Here is a 19,531-nt window from a genome sequence, read left to right as displayed (position 1 = left end):
GCTTGGCACCATGGCTTCTGAAGGGGTTGGTCTCTTGGCAGAGAATGGCAACACCTGAGCAATAAGGTCTGCTATTTCAATGACTTCCCTCTTCAACAGCACCAGTCAGTGTTATTTTACCAAGTGTATCTTATTTCATTCCAGAAATAAACACACTACATCATCATTTAAACTTGACAAATTTAGTGCAAATCAACCACAGATGTGCACAGCTATCTAATGCCGTCCTACACTCTAAACCCTAAATATTATACATTGGTAACATGGTGGCATGATGTTTATATGATTTCCAAAAGAGGCAACCACTACTAGAAACAGGACAGTCTTGCCCTCAGAGCCTGGACATTTTTCACCCTCTTTGTCCATTCTTTTATGAACAGACAGACACGGCCGCTAATTCAGTGTGAACTACAAACTGGCACTTACTGCTGATTTTGCAGACCCAGTCTCATTAAGGATTGCTGTTTCAATAACTATATACTGATGGAGGAGAGCACACAGTAGACAGACAGTTTGGTTTCTCTGGATGCACGTTCAAAGAGGTGCTATACACTTGAACCTAAGCTTAGACTATCAATTTCTCCCAATATATACTGCAGGTTAGGAAGCCCGAGCAGGAGTAGCCAGCCCTGTCCAGTTAGACTTCAGGACAGTGTGTGTACCAGATCTGAAGGTACAGCTTAAGTCTCAATTTTCTTCTCATGTGCATTCAAAACTTTACACTTGCATCCAGATAATGTGAAAAAATGAGTAACATCAGCACTGGGGATATGCATCCAGTCTACAGGATGGAATAGATTTAAGCATGGCTGGACAGCCCACAATGCACAAGAAACAGAACCCAAATTCAAATAATCTTGTGAGGACTATTTAGGCCTAGGTTTTTATTTTTAAGGTTAACTGTTTTTGCTAATCCAACAAGGGAAATCATGTCTGTCACTTTCTACAGACCTTCCACAGAAAACCAGAATAGAATGGATGGCAGATGCAGAGCGATTTAGTGTATGTTTGGATCCTCACCTCTGTGCATTGTGGTATTTCCTGATCGGCATTTGGAAGAGCTATAGTCACTGGCTATCATCTGATAGTTGCAGTAACTTATTATTCATGAACTGTATTGCTGGACATTTATTGGGGGCTTGCCAGTATGACTTGAGGGCCATTTTAACAATTCAGATCCACGTCTAACCTCTCCAAAAAATCTCATCAAAAGATACCTTTTTTCAAAATAAGCCACGCTTATATGAACTTTTAATCAACGTACAGCCCAAAAATCTGATAAATTGACACTTGAATATCCAAGGTTTTTCAAAAACAAGTATCTAATATTCATGGTAGACCATACCTGTTGGAGATATCTACAATGTTTAAACTCCAGGTTAAGAGCTCATTTGGATTCATTTTTATAGAGCATTCAGTCTTTGGAAGAACTTTTCTGAGATCCATCATGTAAAGAATTTCCAGCACCTGCACACACAATTCACAAAGAATTTACAAACAATCTCAATGTGAACGTGTACATGTGAGACTACTAAATCACTGACTCAAGCCCCACTCTAAGGTTCTCCCCTGATAGCATTAAAAAAGCAAAGAAGTTCTTGCCTTTACAAAGGAACATGATACAGAATTATAACAAAGATCTATTCAATGGTAAAACAAACAAACAAACAAAAACCTACTCATACAGTATTTAAAAACATCATGTATGTTTGAAATATACTAGTAAAAATTAAGAATATCATTTAGTGAAAACATACCAAACATCAATAAGGTAGCACTCTCCTACCTTGTAAAAACACTCGAGATTCTTTTCCTTCAGAGCCATTGTGAGAAGAATGCCTTCCAAGTCAACAAGCAAACACAATACACCTTCTTCTGCAATTTGTTTGGCATTTGCTTGTTTCAGCCAGAGCAATACTGCTTCCAATGCAAGGAGACGTACTTCATGAAACTCACTATGAAGGAGATGAACTATTGACAATGGTGGCTTTGCTATTTTCTTCGCAACAGGTGAACTGCTGCTCCGGATGTCAGCACCTGTCGTCACCGACAGCACGGATATCACAAGTTTGGTGATGCTTTGGAGATACTGTGTCAGTCCAGGTACTGCAGATGAGTAGGGAACTCCTGTCAGCAGTTCAGAATCTGAGATAACTCTGTTCATCTCTTCCCAAAACTCAAGCAGCTGCATTCCTGAAATGAGAGTAAAACTAAGTAAAGTGACAAATCCATGATGTTACAATCTGCTGCAGGCAACAAAGGGATTCTGAAGCTGAAAAACTTCAGGTATGCAAAAAGGCCTCTCAAGGTAAATTCAGGAATAAAATGAAAACATAGATTCTCATTTTATCCTAATTTTGAATTATGAAACAGCTTCCCTAAATATCATGTCTATTCATATTTAAACACAAATAAATAGGGCAGAAACTTTTCTGAAAACTAGAAATTGTTTAACATGTGGCGAGAGCTTCAGACAACTTAAGACTGCTACAAAACTTTGTACATTACTTTTTATCCAGTTATAACTGTTTGATAAGTATTTTCTTAAATCAAGTTGATAATAACAGTCTTGCAACTTGTATATGTTTTGCACTGTCACTGTAAAAAGTGATTAATGTACACATATTTAAATACAGATTAAAAAAATGTAGGTAGTTTGAAAAGTCAGAAAGGACCAATAAAAACATACAATCGTATCACCCTTGACAGAGTAGCTCTAAAATCAGAGACAGCTCAGCAAAGAGCTCTCTGTCAGCCTACTCAGCTGCAAGTGAAGTCAGGAGTAACAAGCACACAGCCACTGTGGTAATTCTGGAAGTCCCACCCTTTGCAGAGATTCAGTCAGAAAAGGATACCATTAAGAAGATGCCCTTTCTACATAAATAGACCTGTCTTGTCTGTACCAATCTAAAGAATTTACAGATTAAAAAAACCAAGAACCAAAAAACACCACTATCCTATGCCTATTAACTTTGAACAGCTACCACAGCTAAGAAAAAAAGGAGGTGCACAGTAATAATCCACCTCATGCACGGAGGCAGGAACTGCAACACTTCAGCCACTTGCACTGCTGTGACTGCCCCCCAGTTGCACAGCACAGCCCGAGAACCAGCTTTAGGGCACCACCACCTTCTGGAGGTAACAAAAAGGTCCCTTCTGTCTGCGGTGCCACAGGGTTTCAGGCTCCAGCAAAGCTGTCGACATTGACACAAAATGAAAGAAACAATCAACAGTCCTCTCTCTCCTACGGACGCAGACCGAAATCCTCACATTCCTTGAGTTCAACCATCTCCATCACCAGCAAGAACAAAGAATTTTGTAATACTGAAACCGAGATACTTGCCCAGTTTGGAGATGTTTGTATTGCTTGTGCCGCAAGGAAATTAATATGCTATATCCCACAAAACTCAAATATAAACATGAAGTAAGGGAAAGTCCTCAAGAGAAACTCACCCAGAGAAAATGCTGCAACTCCTGCTGCGGGATGTTAGAAGGTTGTTTGTTCTATCAAAATGCATTAAATACAAAGATTAAAGCAAACTTAGCTAGATTTCTTTGGTATCTACAAGGCACCAATTCATTGCCACATAGCTTTGCTACTTATAATTAAGTAAACATGGAGTACTACCAAAAAGCCTACCCAAATTTTACCATTAAATTGCTGAACTTGACAGGAAGCTGCAATGCAAATATGAACTCCTGTTTTTTTGCCCTTGAAGACCTTTCCCTAATCCTTCTATTTACAGTGAAATTTCCTGCTCTTTCATATTCAAATGCTTTCAAAGCCATCTCAACATGTCTGACATTTACATGGAAACTTGACATGGTTGTGATTGTCTAGCACACACGGCAGAAGCGTTTTCTGAGTAATTCTGGACCAGCTTCAAAGAAATTTGGTGTTTGAAAAAGATTTTCAGACATATTACCTAACCATTAGCTCCGTCATACATGTTTTCACTAAATTTTGTTTTTTGAGCTGATCTGATATAGCCAGAGAAACTGCAGCATCACTGTGAACCTATGTCACAGCACAATCCTCAAGATGCCCCAGATGGCTTCCATCTCCTAACATGCAAATTGGTATATTTTACTTGCTACATTTTCCAAAGCCCCTCCAAACAGACTGGCATTAAATACCAGAATTATAGCATAAACTAGTATTAATGCTTATGTCACATGACAAGTATCCAGCTGCCAGAACTCCTTAATTTCTGAACCGTCTGGTTGCCTTGGAGAGGGATTAGGCTGTGGTCCCAGTTATTTATTACACAGCCAGACTCCACAGACATCGGTTTTACAACAGAAGCAATCCCAAGCACTTGAAATAAAAAGGTTTGAGTTCAAGTGCCTCGGTTCCAGAAGAGAAATGGCTTCAGTTTCAGAGCTTTCTACCTGCTGCCCTCGGCCACATTTTGGCAACACGCTCTTCCCCTAGCTGTTCGTACCACCTGGGTGTTCCTAAGACTTGCAAGAAGTGCCTTGTGTCCTATCAGCGTTGCTTTACACTGAGGAACAGCTATGAGAGCGAGCAGTGACCCTCCTGTGAAAGCCAGGAGCTGGCCATGCTCTACGTTTCAGATCTCATGTTTCACTTGAATTTTGCAAGGCCAACATAGCCTCACCCTGTGTCGTCTTCTTTGGAGGAGAAAACTATTTCCATATAGAAACCTGGCAGAGCTACTAGCTCCTAGAACTCCTAAGCTTGCAGAGACTGCAATGCAATAGCTTTATGGCACAGATGCTCTCCTTTGGTGCCTATCAGATGCTTTTTCTCTTCTGGAAGCCTTCTGGATGACTTCTGTTTTTCCCATGTTGTTGTGAAGGACTGGGCAGCCTGGCTCATCTATTTTACAGGTCTCTTCAAAATTGGATGTCTCAACAGGAAGACTGACAGCAAAATACGATTGTCTGCATTTCTGCTTAGCCTCAGAGCACCACAGAGCAAATCCTTCTACATTCATCTTGTGGTCTACACACTCCAACACTCTTTTTCACACAAATACGTACAGAAGGAAAGAAACCCATCCTATTACAGCACAGTGGAAATATTCCTGCCTTCAACTCTGTCTCTATGAAATCTTTCCTGGCTTTCATGTAAATGTTTTCTCCTCTGCTTAACTTTAAGTAAACTCTTTTCTTTGGCTTAAATCAAAGTATCTGACTAAACAAAAAAAGCACACTGGTTCCCAGAGTAAATGTCTGGTGCTGTTAAGACGCAGTAGAGGCACACTTTTATTTACAAACAAAAAATACTGTACAATTTCAACAACCAGCTGCTGCAAGAAAGAACAAATTTTGGCTGACGTAACATGGATCCTAGCAAAGGGCAGTCTTCTCCAGGATGCCGAGAGATGCAGAAAAGCCCCCAGGAATTAAGTGGATTATTTTTTCCCCCCTTTAAGGATTGCCTCATTTGTGTGGGACAGGAAGACTCTTTTCTAGGGAGCGACACATCTTACACAACCACTTGGTTCTCTGCACCACAGTGCATGAACATCTCAGTCTTCCTCAATCCCTTTATGTCTGCAACACTGAGATACACACACAACATCCGTATCATCAGCAGAGACAACTAATACTTAGGAAAGTAGATCTCTAACTCAAAATATGCATTCCCTATACTAGTTCAGAAGACTGGTTGGCAAAAAATTATTATTGACAGTAAGGGACATAGAATTTTGACAGGGTTTGTCATTTGGGGAAGGGGGTAGGTTTGAAGGTTTGCCTTTTTATCCTATTTGTGAGCAAGTTCTATGCTGAGGACAGGCTATGGAATAACTAGATGCATACAGAAAGAACAGGGAAACTTGCCTGTTTGGGAATCAGCAAGCTGTCAGCTATGGACAACTCAGCCAATCTTTCACCTCAGTTCTACAGTACAACCAACAGTGACAGAAACCATTTGAACTCCTTCTATATTTAAAACCTGAAGTTTCATCATCTTGTCAGCTGACGTACAGCACTGGTTATGTATTTCTGTTAGAGCAGGTAACTTTACAAAGGCTATTTAGGCTACTGCCAATTTGACACCTCTTGTGTGAGCTTTTTTTCTGAATATGTGATTATGATACATTTAAGTATTTTCACACTATAGATAAAGATCAATTCCTGCATGCAGCCCCTTGAGCATCCATGCCATCTACCATCTTCCTACTAGAGGTTCCAGAAGACAAGAACAAAGGAGGGGGAAAGGGAAGAAATTATTACAGACACCAGAAATCATACTGACACACTGCGAAGTCAGACAATAAAAATTACAACGGCAACAACATGTTGCTGCGTCTGCATTACAATGTAATGGGAAGGGAACACGGTCCAAACACCAAAAATCTGGATATTCAGCATCATTCACCAAGATCTGCAGGAAGTTGGAATCTCTTATGGACTGAGGAGAGGTTAACATCCTTTGCACCCGAAAACTACCATCTATCCAAGGCTATCTGAAGAGGCTGCAGGAATACAGGGAAGGCTGAAATGTAATCAGAGCTAAGAAAAGATTTTCCTAGATGAGTATCAAGGAAAAGTATTTTATTTAATATTTTCCCTTTTTATTAGAAGTGGATTAGGAGAAGTCACTGGTAAATGAGAAGAAGAAACAAAGAACAGAAGAGTCTCTTTTATTGCAATGCAGAACTAAGATAAGTGTTTACGATCAGGGGAAGGCCGTATTTTAAGTAGGATGTTTTCTTTTAAAGATTCCTGCAATATCTTCAACATCAGAGACTAAGCATCAGTACTCACAACACAATCCAAAACTACAAACAGGAGGGACCACCAGAATCCACTGATAATTTACTACTGCAGACAGAAGCATCCCACTGCATTTGCTAAAGTATAAAGGGAAAGTTCTGAACAGGAAAAAAAAGCACTCGATCTGGACACTGAGACTGTCTTTTTCTTATTGTTTCTCTCTCGAACAGTACCAAGTTTTACTTTTTTTTTCTTTTTTCTGTTTCATAGATAGAAAGCCATGAGGCAATGCCGGTCAGTCAGTGCAACATGCTGGAACCTAAAGAGAACCTGAAATGCTTTCACAAGGATGAGCACTCTCCGTTGTCACAAGGGAATCTTAAAAGCTGACATTAACCACGATCAACACCCCTCTGCCCAATGGTTGCCCATTTCCTATAACACCTTTCCATAGTCCCAACTCAGCAAAGCATCTTAGCAATACTACGCTCTACCTTCCACAGCCCTCCTCCTTTTACCATGTACTCCTCCATCTTTTTGAAAATACTTCTCCTCTCCTCCTCCTGTGTCTCTGTCACCAGTGCACGTCCTACCTCTTGGATTTCCTTGACTACCTGTTGGCTTTCCACGCCCCCTCCTCCTTTCTCCCAGCATTTATTCCCTCCAGTCTTGGTCAGTTTGCTTTACTGTCTCCCACTCACTTCTGTGATGCCTTCTGGCCACCACAGCACGTCCGGCACTCAGTCTGCCCCTAGCATTTTACTGTCTGTGTAACCACAAACCACTCCCTGTATCTTGGCCCTCCAATGATCCGATCCTCAGCTCTTTCATTCTCCTGTCTGCCAGTGATGTGGATATTCTGGTTTCAGCTTTATTTGGCACAGTCACAAAAATGCAGTGACCATGTTGTGCTGGGCAATTCTGACATCAACAGTGCTGATGGACACGGGGGGTACTGGCTTTTCCAGATGAGGTGAAAGCTTCATAAGCCCAGAATGAGAGACTCATTTGAGTGTTTTAAAAAGGGAATTCAAACACCATGCTAAATCATCAAGAGCTGGTGATACCAATGATCTCTATAATCCCAGCACCAGAGAGCATTCCGTATGTAAAATGGGAAGCTACTTCTTTGTCATCTTGAAGTTCATCAATTATGAGCTACAATGGAAAGGGAAGGTTCATGTTTAAAATAAGATCTTATTTTGAATGCATGCTGGTAAAACAAAACAACAAAAATGCAAGCCATGTTGATGAATCTTTAGACCATAATGCAAAGATACTTAAGAACAAGCAGACCTGTACGTATTGAATTAGAATATTGGTTACCTGTCTACACTTCCTTTTGACTTGTCTACTGCAATGTCAGTAGGCACAGACCATTCAGATGATGCTGTAAATACATTATAAATCTTTACTTTCCTCGAATCAAAACAGTAACACTGACCAAGTGCCACAGACAATACACTGGCACACTGAGTTTATATAATTTGTGACATAATGAACAAAAATTGCTTTCAATTTGTTCAGATGGATTTTTTTTTTCCTAAGCTAATTAGACCAAATAATCAAAACATGCATTAGCAAACTGCCAATGTTTTTGTTCACAATAATCGTTTGGCTACACTTCTTAGGAATTTAGGTAAAGGAAGTTAAAGTATGATTAAAATAACTAACCCATTTATTCCTGCCAAATTTTTACCATGTAGACATTATCAGATTCTAAGTTAGCCTGCAGGAAAACTCACCTTACTTACCATTTAGCTTCCTTTCAAAACAAGAAAAAGAAAGAAGTACAATAGATAGCAGAAAAATAAAACTGTGGGCACAGCCTTCAAATGCTATTTGAAAGTCCTTTAACTACAATATCATTCAGGCAAAATGTTTAAGAGATTCCTACTTAAAAAATAAATAAATTTTGTTTTCATTGCAAGGCATCTAGACATTTACACACTATTTCAACCAATATGTAACTACAAATTAAAAACACCAAGTGTAACTAAGAGAATGGAATTTCAATATATGTTACTTAAAACACAGTATTCTGTCACATAAGAAAACATCAACAAAAGGGGATAAGGATAAAAACAGTTGTACATAATTGCCCATATTTCTGATCTCATACATAAATATGCAATGCACTTTTTTTTTTTAAAAAAAAAAAAAAAGCAATTGCTCCAGCTGATCAAAAGGAGATTTAAGAGTCTTCAGTCTTAACTAAGCTGTACCTACAAAAGGTTAAGCTGCTTGGAAGACAGCAAGAAAATGGAAATGCTCGTTTCCAAAACTCAAGGAAAAATGTATTACTGAGAGCAGAATACTGGCTGCTGCATTTTGATACCAAAACTGGATATTTATGAACAGTATTAATTATATAAACACTGAGTAACTTCGTTACCACTGACGACAACAACACTGGAGTTTGTTTAATCACAAGAACTTTTATAAATCTTTCCCCTACAAACGCAGAAAGGAAAAATGCTTGGCTAGATTTCAAGTGGCTTCTTCTTCTAAATTACAGATTTGCAACTTTGATTTCCTATTGAAATGTCTTCTCATTCTCAACGAACTCAAAATTTTAATACACTATACTCAATAACAGGTTAAACCAACCAGGAGACTGACAGTATGCATATAAGATAAAAGAATGACCAGAGAGGATTATCTTTAGCAGATTTTCCCTTTCATCTTTTCCCTGACTTGTGTTCTGCACCCCATTACATTTATATTGACTTGCTTTATCAACACAATGGAATATTGTTTATGGAGAAGTGTTTTTTTTTTTTTTTTTTAAACACAACCCAGGGTAAAATGTACTTTTATTAGTCAAGTATATTTTCGTGAGTTGTATCCTTCACAATTTGTACACAATACTATAAGAAAAGTGTTCTGAAAGGCCAGCAAGAAAGAAAATTTGACCACTTTGCTTTTTGGCATTCGTCATCTGTTACAGACAGAAAGAACATCCTAATCTGAGCTTACGCCGCAGTGCACTGCCCTGGCTCCTGTGTTAGCAACATGGCAGGATCGCAGCAATGTCTCATCTTACTGTTTAGCTTCACACATTAATTTCCAGAAGAAAAATTAAAAGCAGGAATGTCTGTGACGCCTGTCAAAAGTTCAAATATTCAGAGAGGAATCTTATCCTCTGAAGCACTGTAACACAGCGTAGCCTCTCTGCAGTCTGGTATTCTGCCCCTTGCAAAGCCCATCTCTGAGAGCATCGGAGGATAATGCATAACCGGAGTACAGTGCATAACAGTGTCAGTCGGACACTACATATCCTCACCTGGATCTGTAGCATGACAGCTTGGGAGACCTCCTCCTGACACCCCCAGATCAAGACTTGCGAGTTTACAAACAAACACAGCTAAGGCTGGACACGCCTGGTAAATGTCACCTGGACTCAGAGGCATTTTTCCCCTCCAAAAATTCCTGTGTTATTTGCTTCCTCCAGTACTGTTTGAAGCATGAAGTTTTGAAACTTCCCTCTGTTCCTGAACAACCCACTTCGGTGCTGTTTCACCTGTGGAGGAATAACTTAACTGCCCTTTAGCAGGGTACAAGCACCAGAAAATCCTCTGGAAGAGGACTGCATTGTTCCACCCGTTAGACTGGAAAGGCTTCAGACATATGATTCTGTAAAAACAGTTACTGTGGAAACAATACATCAAAGAGGTGTGCAAGAACAAATTTACTGCATATTATTATTAATCACAATTAATACTGAAGCATTCGATGAGCATTAGCTCATCCTAACTAATCGTAGATCTTGTAAGAATTTTTGTTTGCTTCCAATGAAGGAAAAAATAGTGTTTTTATCTATAGATTTTACCATTTTTGTTTTTAAAAATGGCTTGATTCAGTCTCTTCTGCATTCTAACTGCAAATGGTTACTGAAAAAAGCAAAAAAAAAAAAAAGTAAATTACATAATCTTGGCATTATGTATTGTTTCTGTACATCAGAAGACCCTCATCAGGAGATGAAACAAAGGCTCCAAATTTCGCATATCAACTCAGGAAAAGAAAGCTGTATTTTCCAACAGACATGAATAAGGTAACATTTCTGTCCAAATCCACAAATCAGAATAACTATAGGGTTTTTTGTTTGGTTGTTGTCGTCGTTGTTTTTGATGTTGTTTTGGTTTAAGATAAATAATCATCATTTGGCTAGCAATAAAATTTTAGCTGGAAAAATATGCTTTTGGTATACATTACTCCCTGCCCTCCTTATCTGACATTTTAAATCGTTTTGAATTTGTGAAGTAAATTCCCTAAGGGCTGTCCTGCACTTTAAGAGACAGATTTTATTAATTGAAGACAACAAATCACTTACAGAAAATAATCGTAACATAGGAAAGGCCCAGACCGGGTTGTACACTGAAAATCTCTTTGTAATTGTAGCTCCTTTAGACAGGCATAATCAATTAGAAGTGGTCTGATTTTAACCAGTTGCAGACTCATTACATTGCATTCCCGTTTATGTTGATGAAAATCAGTTTCAGCCTGTGGCCTGGAACTCATATACAGCACTTCCTGGGGCCCCTTAGATAAACACATCAAGAAACAGTTTTATTTGGATTTGTCCTTCACCCTTTATTCATTGAAACAACTTTACAAATCAAGATTAAAACAGAAAAATTGGCTCACAACCAGAGATACACATGTATGAGTAAGATATTTGATCTCAGAGAAGTATAAAGCTTCAGAAAATAATTATTCCTTACAGAACATTTTAATGTGAGACTCAGAACATTCATTTTTAACTGCTGAGTTCAGTCTTTCACTATGTCATGGGACACTCAGGTTCTAGTTAATATAAACATATTACTTCTTCACTTCAGAAGTGCTTCTGCATTTGATATATAAAATTGCCCCTAATGTATCTTCAAGTTTTCAAAAACAAATTTCCATTCTAAGTTTTTACTCTCCATAGATACTGCCTGAAATGCATCATTTTAAATTTACATAGGAATGACATTTTTAAGTAAGACAATGTTAATGATTCTGTTATTCTAATGAACTGTCCCTCAACAGATAGTGTCTGCAAAAATAATTGCTTCCCTTCTAGAGAAACTCTTCTACCATACAGCACTCACATTCAGAACACTCCATACGAGCTCTGGAAAACAAATGAATCCAGTACAGCCCGTAATCCAGCCACAGCATGCTGCAGTCCCTCAGGCTCAAAGGGCTATTCTTCACTGGTCAGGGGCATTGAAAAAAAGAGAGGAGTTTCCTAGTGCGGAGAGGTCAATAGAGACTTTTGCAAATGTGCAGCAGTTATTTAAAAAACAAAACAGATCAAAAGCTAAAGAAAATAGAAATAGGAAACAGAGTGATAAAGGATATAGGAAGCCCATTAAGTAAACAAAGGAAGAGCACTCACCTGGAAAAGGAAATACAGAAATAGAATTGAGGGGTGAGTGATGAGAATCATCAGAAGCAGAGGGAAAAAAAATTAACATGAAGAGAACACTGGGATGATTCACATCACAAAAGATGAAAAGGTAGACGATTAGGATTAAAAGGAAAGTGTGAAAACTAATTCCAAAGGGGCGCTACTGTTAACAGAGTACTTGTGAAAATGAGGAAAGATGAGCCCAAATCTGTCAGAAGGGACTTTTTTTTTTGTTAGATGTGATACAGAGCTAGATTTTTTTATTATTTTTTTTAATTTATTACAAAGGATAATCACCAAGGCCAGTGGCATATCAGGATTTATGAAACTTAAGTAAACGTATATTATAACAAGGCAATTACTGATTATAGATATAGCCCACCCAAAACAAACATTCAGGAGTCAGGAGAAAAACTCCTCCCTGCAGGCAGGCCATGTCGAAACTGCTTTATAGTGCATTCCTCCCTATACAGCATGTAGCCCATATCTAAGTCAAACACAGTGGTCAGTACGTGATGGAATGAGAACTATGGTGCAACATCATCTGGAAATTCCCTTTACTGATCAGTAGACCTTAGCATCTGGGACCCATGTGAGAGGCTGACTCTTCACAGCACATGAAAGATCTGACCCATCCCCAAGAGTCCCGTATCGCCCTGTCTTCCTCTGATAGAGTGGAACCCACATGTGAGAGTTGTTTTCTGTATACGTAAGTTTATTAAGGGCTAGATTCTGCATCACCCTACCCGAACAAGTTCTTTTCAGACACAATCATCACCAACTCATCTTCCAGAGAGCTATCGCTCTTTATAGGCATGTGGTAGTGCCAGTGCTACCCAACACTGAGCAACTGCTTGAGCTGCATGTTCGTAAGAAAGCACATGAACAGCAGTTATGGAATTAAAAGGAATACTTCTACAAAAGATCTGAGTAAAATAGCACCTGCCATACACCACAAACAGAAGGGATTAGTTTTAAAATGAACAGCCCCCAAAAGAAGACTATCTGAAATGAAGAACTCTTCCAAAGCATTAAATGCAGTATTAAAATTAGTTACTAAGAATTTTAATGAAAAAAAAAAAGAAAAAAAGAACTATTCTTTAACTCCCTTCCTAGACTGATAAGTTAATTCATTATTCTGTTGTTTTTAAGAAATGAACAGGACAGGCACACAAGGAAGCTAGTTACACCTGACCTAAAGTTGCCTATACACAGTCACACTTGGGAGGATATCCCTTCCTTTTTCTTCCCTATAGCTTACAGTACATTTTGTGTTGTTGCAAGCAACACCCTGCAATCATTAAAACCACTGATAATTCTGATTGGTCCTTCAAAAACTTTACAGTGATAACAAATCAATATAAAAGAGACAAGTTCTCATAGTTCTTTCTTATAAAACTTCTAAATATGAAGAAATGCTATTTCTCTGAAAGAATTCCAGGTGTCTCAGAAGGTCTCCATGGTTTTGGAGAAAGATTAAAGCAGGAACGTTCTGTGGTTTGCTTGTTTTTATAGCCTTGGTTCAGCAAAACATTTTGGAAAACTGGAGGACATCTTTTCTGTGGTTACACAGTTCTAGAATTAGGAATACTGCAAAATCATCGCTTCAAGCTTTGACCCGGAGCAGTATCCCATTCTTATCACCAGTCTCCAGGACTAGCTCTACAGAAGGCATAATAAATGGCCCTTTTATATGAAGCAGCTAGATCACCTGAAGGATTCCAACACTCAGTAGATACCGCAAGTACAAGTAATATATTATCGTCTCTCTAGATTCAACACAGCTTAGAAATTTCCACATAGATATTCAATCTGATTTCTAGAGCAGCACATTTGACTTACCTTGCTTCTGCAACTTCCCCAGGTGAGTACTCAGCATCACAAGGACATCAAGATAAGCAGCTCTGGTCACCAAACAAGGATTTGGCCTATAAAATCAAATTACTTATGATGAAATACACATATCATCCATGCTCAGAAACAACCAGTGAAACAACAAATTAGAAAAATGCATTACTACAAGTGTCACTTGCTAGATGGACTGTCTTAAGTCTGTTTTACTTAATTAATGAAGATCAACTACTCATCAATTTAGACTGCGTGTGCAGAATAACTAGGCCAAGTTATCTAAGCTTCACTCCTGGTCCACTACAAATGACAGTTTCCCTAACAGAATCCCAACACCTTTCCCCATCCAAATCTCAGTTTATACATTTCATCATTATTGGATACTTCAGCTTGCCTTGGAAAGCCTTTATTTTGTGCATGGATAACTTGTGTAATTAAATGCATTAACAAAAATAAATCTTCAGGTACTATTTTTCCAGTTGATAAAATAGAAAATTCCCTAAGATACGTGTCTGCTGCATCTTTTTAAAAGCCATAATGTTTTCATTGTTTTTATGACGACTAGAGAGACATGCATGTTCTTAAAATTAGATTTTATTTTTTTTTCTGGACAAGAATTTAGGGGATTTTGTGCATATAATACAGATGGGTAAGAAGCTACTTCCTGTTCCATCTCCTCAAGCAACAAGTGATAAATGTTTTCTCTCCAATTAGAAATGCAAAATGAAGTTAATATCTTTATTTTTTTTTAAATTATTATCACTGTATGTTTCAGCCAGGAAAACCTTTCCTGAAGTATTACTTCATATATGAACAGGAAATCCAGTTCAAAACAGAGAAATTATTCTGATGAGTCCAATGGGACTTGCACTAAAACAAAAACTTTCAGAATCAAGAGGCACAATCTTAAAGTATGACTAATTCTGTTCAATATTTCATTTTTATTTTATCTGGCACTTACTGTGTGTGCTTATCTTGACATTTGAAGCTCTTTCAAAAAATTGTTAATTAGTTATGTTCCAGCAAACATTTTGAACTTTGTAACATCTTTAAAATTCAGGGAAAAAAAAAAAGTTTTTCAAGTAAAATATGTGATCATGACATGAAAATGAAAGGTCTGAGGAGAAGTTTGGCAGCTGTATTTGCCTGGGGAGAATCAGCCTATGTTCATGTTAAAAAGACAACTTCTGCCAGAAACACTACTCTCACCTTCAGTCATAAACTCTGTAACAACCATGAACTACCTATGCTTAATTCCACGATCTACAATATTAGGTATAACACACAGTAGACTACAAGCTATTACTCTCTTTTTTAACAGATTTTTTGTTTGTTTGTTTGCATATACAGCGATATTTTTTTTGGAACTTCATTACTAGTGAAGGAGTCATGAGCCTCCCCAAACACTTCCATGCTTGCCTCTTATCACATGCCTTAAAGCACGAGAGCCAAAAGCCTGCCTGCAGAGAAGATGCAGATCAGTAAGAACTGAAACCATGAGAAGCCAAGGCAATTTCAATATGGCCTATTTTTGAAAAGCTGTATTAGGAAGATTTAATTTATGTCCACATTGACTAAACAGAACTCTTTTCTGTATCTTGGGTATGAAGCTGTTAGCAGATCTATGTTGGAAAAAAAAAAAAAAAGCAAAAACCACCAACAACAAAACAACCAAGAAATACTCTCAGGTCTTGGAAGCTAAACCCATGATGAAAGGGAGAGACAGATGAGTCAAAGCCTTAGAAGAAACTGGGACGTCTCTGATACCTGTAAAATGGATGAAAGCAGCCATGACAGATTTACATTAAGATGAGGTTCATAATGGGCCTACTGCACTTCAGCTCCCTTGAAAAACTTGTTATTCACTCACTTCACCGGGAAGAAAATTTCCAGCTCACAAACCGTGTCTTGGGAAAAACATGGCTGATGCAACCTTCACTGAAGAAGGGACAACAGCAATACTGACATGTTTTTCATTCTGGTCCAGCTTTTAAGCATTTACTACATTCTGAGTACACACATATGCATGTTTTGATTTTGAAATGAGGCTTTTTCAGGTTGGAACATGCCAAATGTTTGTTCTTGGCTTGCTCCATCGCTCTGGTGATGCTAGTGAATTCTCAGCCGTATGCGCCAGACGGACACAACAGGAAATTCATTTTTCCAAAACCAAGAAATTTCAGCGTTGTTCAGACTGTAGCAGAAAGCTCAGTCTTCAGGACAATCAGATTTTGATTTGCATAACAGATCTAGGAGCCAAAAATCACATGCAGGACATTTCAAATGATACACTGTGCAGTATTTAAAATGACCTGTTCATGCAAAACTTAAACAATGAGAACGGAAAGAGTACAAGATGTTTCTGGTTTAACGCAGATACCCAAATAAACTGGTGTTCTCGTAAACAAGCTTTGAGGAAATCTGTCTCCAAACAAGAAAGTCACAGTGGTAGCAAGGGTGGGAGCTCTAGGCATCTGAACAGCGTTCTTTTAGTTGTCCAAACCCCAAAAATTAGTTCACTTCCCTTCCAACCTGAATATTAATGGAAATAAATACATCATATGCTCACTCCAGATGATAAACTGTATCTGAGCTAGAGACTGGTAGGACTCTCTTATCTTGGGGTATGTCCACACAGAAATTTAGTATGGATCTCAAGACACTATATTGTACTTAGCAGTACTGTATAATTAGTAGTACTGTACTGGCACCACTAAGTGTATGTAGTGCTAGCAGGCTAGGGATGTCAGCACAGGGATCCACGCTGTCCTTGTTAAGGAAATGTTTTGTCTAGTTTAGGAGGTAGGCTGGTGTAACAACAGCATATCTGTGAAGTCAAACAGCTGGTACTAAAGACCTCGTGCTCATTGTGTAACACGTCCAGAAGCCTTAAAACATAATTTTCAGAAGTTCATCGCATCATTTTTTCTTCGGATTCAGTTCATAGCCAGCCTGCCCCAGGAACCTCACTCAGCTCTGAAGTGTACTCCACATTTTCCAGCACTGCTTCAGGATGCTGTACTTGGGTGTTGACTTCCCAAGTGGCAATACACATCAGCTCACTGAGGACCACCGAGTTTCATTTCACCAACAGCCAGTATGAATATTTCAACATAGCTGACTGAAGAGAGGCCAAAGGCCGTCCTGAGGACTGAAGTCAGTTCGGGCTGCACTGAGTAGCAGGTAAAAAAGGCAAGCACTGTCACAGGCTTTCCCTGCCAGGTAGAATGGGAGAAGACATCTGCAACCTTCAGAATCACAGGCAGAAACTGAAAGGATCATTGCTTAGAAAGTTCAAGGCCCAGAGGTAACGAGTTTCTAACTTCATAAAGAAGAACAAAACAATGACAGAAGAAGCTGTTGTATCCCCACTAGATCATCATGAAACTCAACAGAAGATGCAAGGTGACTGAAACAAATGAAGTTAAAAATGCTGAAGTGATTGAAGATTTTAAAGGACCTACGGATTTTTTTTTTAATTCCCCAAAGCTCCAGTGTAACAGTATTTTCAATTTGAAAAAAATATATATATACATATAAAGTATTCTATTATTTTCTTTTATTTTAATAGGTGTGGCTGAACTGCAGATACAAATTTGAAAGTACAGCCATTGGTTTCCAAACTATTAATTTTGACACATTCCAGCAGATTTCTGGATTAGGCCCTGAAAACACCATGTTCCAAAACTAGCCAATTTCTTATCATTAAGGCTGAGCAAGTAGTTGGCAAAGGGGTTGTCAGACTTTGCAATATCATTTTCAGTTCTGGTATGTGAATATAAAATTAGAAAACACTTGAAGTTGCTTGCGGAAAGAAACCTTTTCTTAACTGTTTGAGTCCAGGGAAATTTTTTTTTAAGATAAAAGGGTTAACAAAATTCAATACTCTTCTTAAATTCATGGGCTCGCGTTCCAACACCTACAAAGAGGCCCAGCTAAAGCAGTCACAGAATACCGTATCACTGGAGTAACAGTAAGCTATGTGTATTAAACAAGAAGCAGACTGGTAGGTGAATCAGGAAGCATACCCCTCACAAGATATTTCCTCTCTGTAAATGTACATTTAAATTGCCACGTCCAGAAGTTTCCCGCGCAGTATTGCGTTTCGGTCCAGCTGGCTTTGGAGCCTACTCTAAGGCTGGGTCTGGTTTGATTTCTGTGCCACCTTTACCACCGGCTGCACCTTAGGCTTGTGCAACATGAAATTGATCCTAGACTCTCAAGAGGAGGAGCTCCACAAATATTATTTTTAAAGGTTTGATTCACCTTCTACAGTTGAGTCATGCTCAATTTAAGGTAGTCACTGGTTTGCTTACTTTGGACAGCAAATTTGACACAAAGCAAACTGGCATTTATTGAAGAAATCAGCAGTATTTGGTCACAGACCTCCTGCGTACCCCGCTCATGCACAGTTCCAACTGCATCAGGAGCATATGGCTTAACTTCTCATACTCATTTTCTTTTCTATTACTGTTTAAAGAAGATCAGCATTAACGAATTACAGAGCCAATTACCTTCTCTTTCAAGGGAAACAAGGAAGAAAGAACATGGAGAGCTCACCCAGTTGGCCTCGATTCTGTCAGAACACTGGGAAAAGAGTTAAACTAAATTTATAGCCTCTTGCTCCTTTACTCACAAAGGTCTGAAGACCATCAAAATTTCTACATATAAATGAGGAAGGTCAAGACACATTTATGTAGAGCAAGTACCAATGAATTTTGATGCACAAATTCTGCAGATTCCCATTCTCTTCTCAAAAGCCCCAACTTCCAGCGAGACTCGATCAGATGACTAAAAAAGACAAATATTTGTCTCCTGGAACGTTCCTCTTTTTCCGAAAGAGCATCACCTCACTTAGGTATAAACAACAGTAACAATAATAATATCACATTTGTTACATAAGACAGATACAAGTCACTGATTATGAAAACAAAGTTGGTGGTGTTAATAAACTAATACCAGTTTTCAGTTATTCTATACTCAGTGGAAATTCAGTATTTTCCAAAGAGGCAGAGCTCTTCGCTCATATTTTTTCCTCATACGGAAACAGATGTTGCACAACTACTAGCAGAACAAGAACTATAAACACACAGCAACTTATATTTACTAAACATTTAATGACATAAAAATCAAAGCATATTTGCTTAAACTCAAGTGAACAAACACTTGTAACAAACTTTGAACGCTACCTGCCAGATGATGCCTGTTAAACAAAAGCCCTGAACATCTCTCCTGTGAGTTAGTTACACATACCTTAGTGTAGTTAGCTAGTTGTCTTAGGGACACCCAAAAAACACTTGTGGAAAAGCTCTGAGACAAGCTCTGCATTTTGCAGCTTCCAAGCTTTTCAGAGTGAGAATGATTTCAATTCTTCCAACCCATGCTGATTTATGAATATAAGCTAATCTCGTTTGTTAAACTTGAATTTAGTATTAAATAACTTTAAGGTAATATTAAGAACAAAAATTCAAATGTGTATCCTTCTAATAACATGTAATAGGTGCATCACCTTTGGTCACAGTGAAACAGTACTTAAGTGCACAGGGTATCAGCATTTTTTTTTTTTTCAGAGTAAAGTACAGTGTTTATTTGACT

The 19,531-nt window shown here is 38.4% G+C and overlaps 1 protein-coding gene across 1 annotated transcript in view; it reads right to left on the bottom strand.

Annotated features, from left to right (window-relative positions):
* Positions 1 to 19,531, bottom strand: part of THADA (THADA armadillo repeat containing) — a 175,029-nt gene that overhangs the window by 43,042 nt on the left and 112,456 nt on the right. The window contains exons 31-33 of the mRNA XM_083829105.1: positions 13,931 to 14,016; positions 1,787 to 2,193; positions 1,346 to 1,467 (exon numbers count right to left, since the gene is read on the bottom strand). Of these exons, the coding sequence (XP_083685231.1) occupies positions 1,346 to 1,467; positions 1,787 to 2,193; positions 13,931 to 14,016 (615 nt within the window). The remainder of the gene's footprint in view (positions 1 to 1,345; positions 1,468 to 1,786; positions 2,194 to 13,930; positions 14,017 to 19,531) is intronic.

Source organism: Anser anser, assembly GCF_964211835.1.
Source record: "Anser anser genome assembly, chromosome: 3".
Taxonomy (NCBI): Eukaryota; Metazoa; Chordata; class Aves; order Anseriformes; family Anatidae; genus Anser; species Anser anser.
Note: the sequence above shows the minus strand (reverse complement) of the source record. Positions and strands in the feature narration are given on the sequence as shown.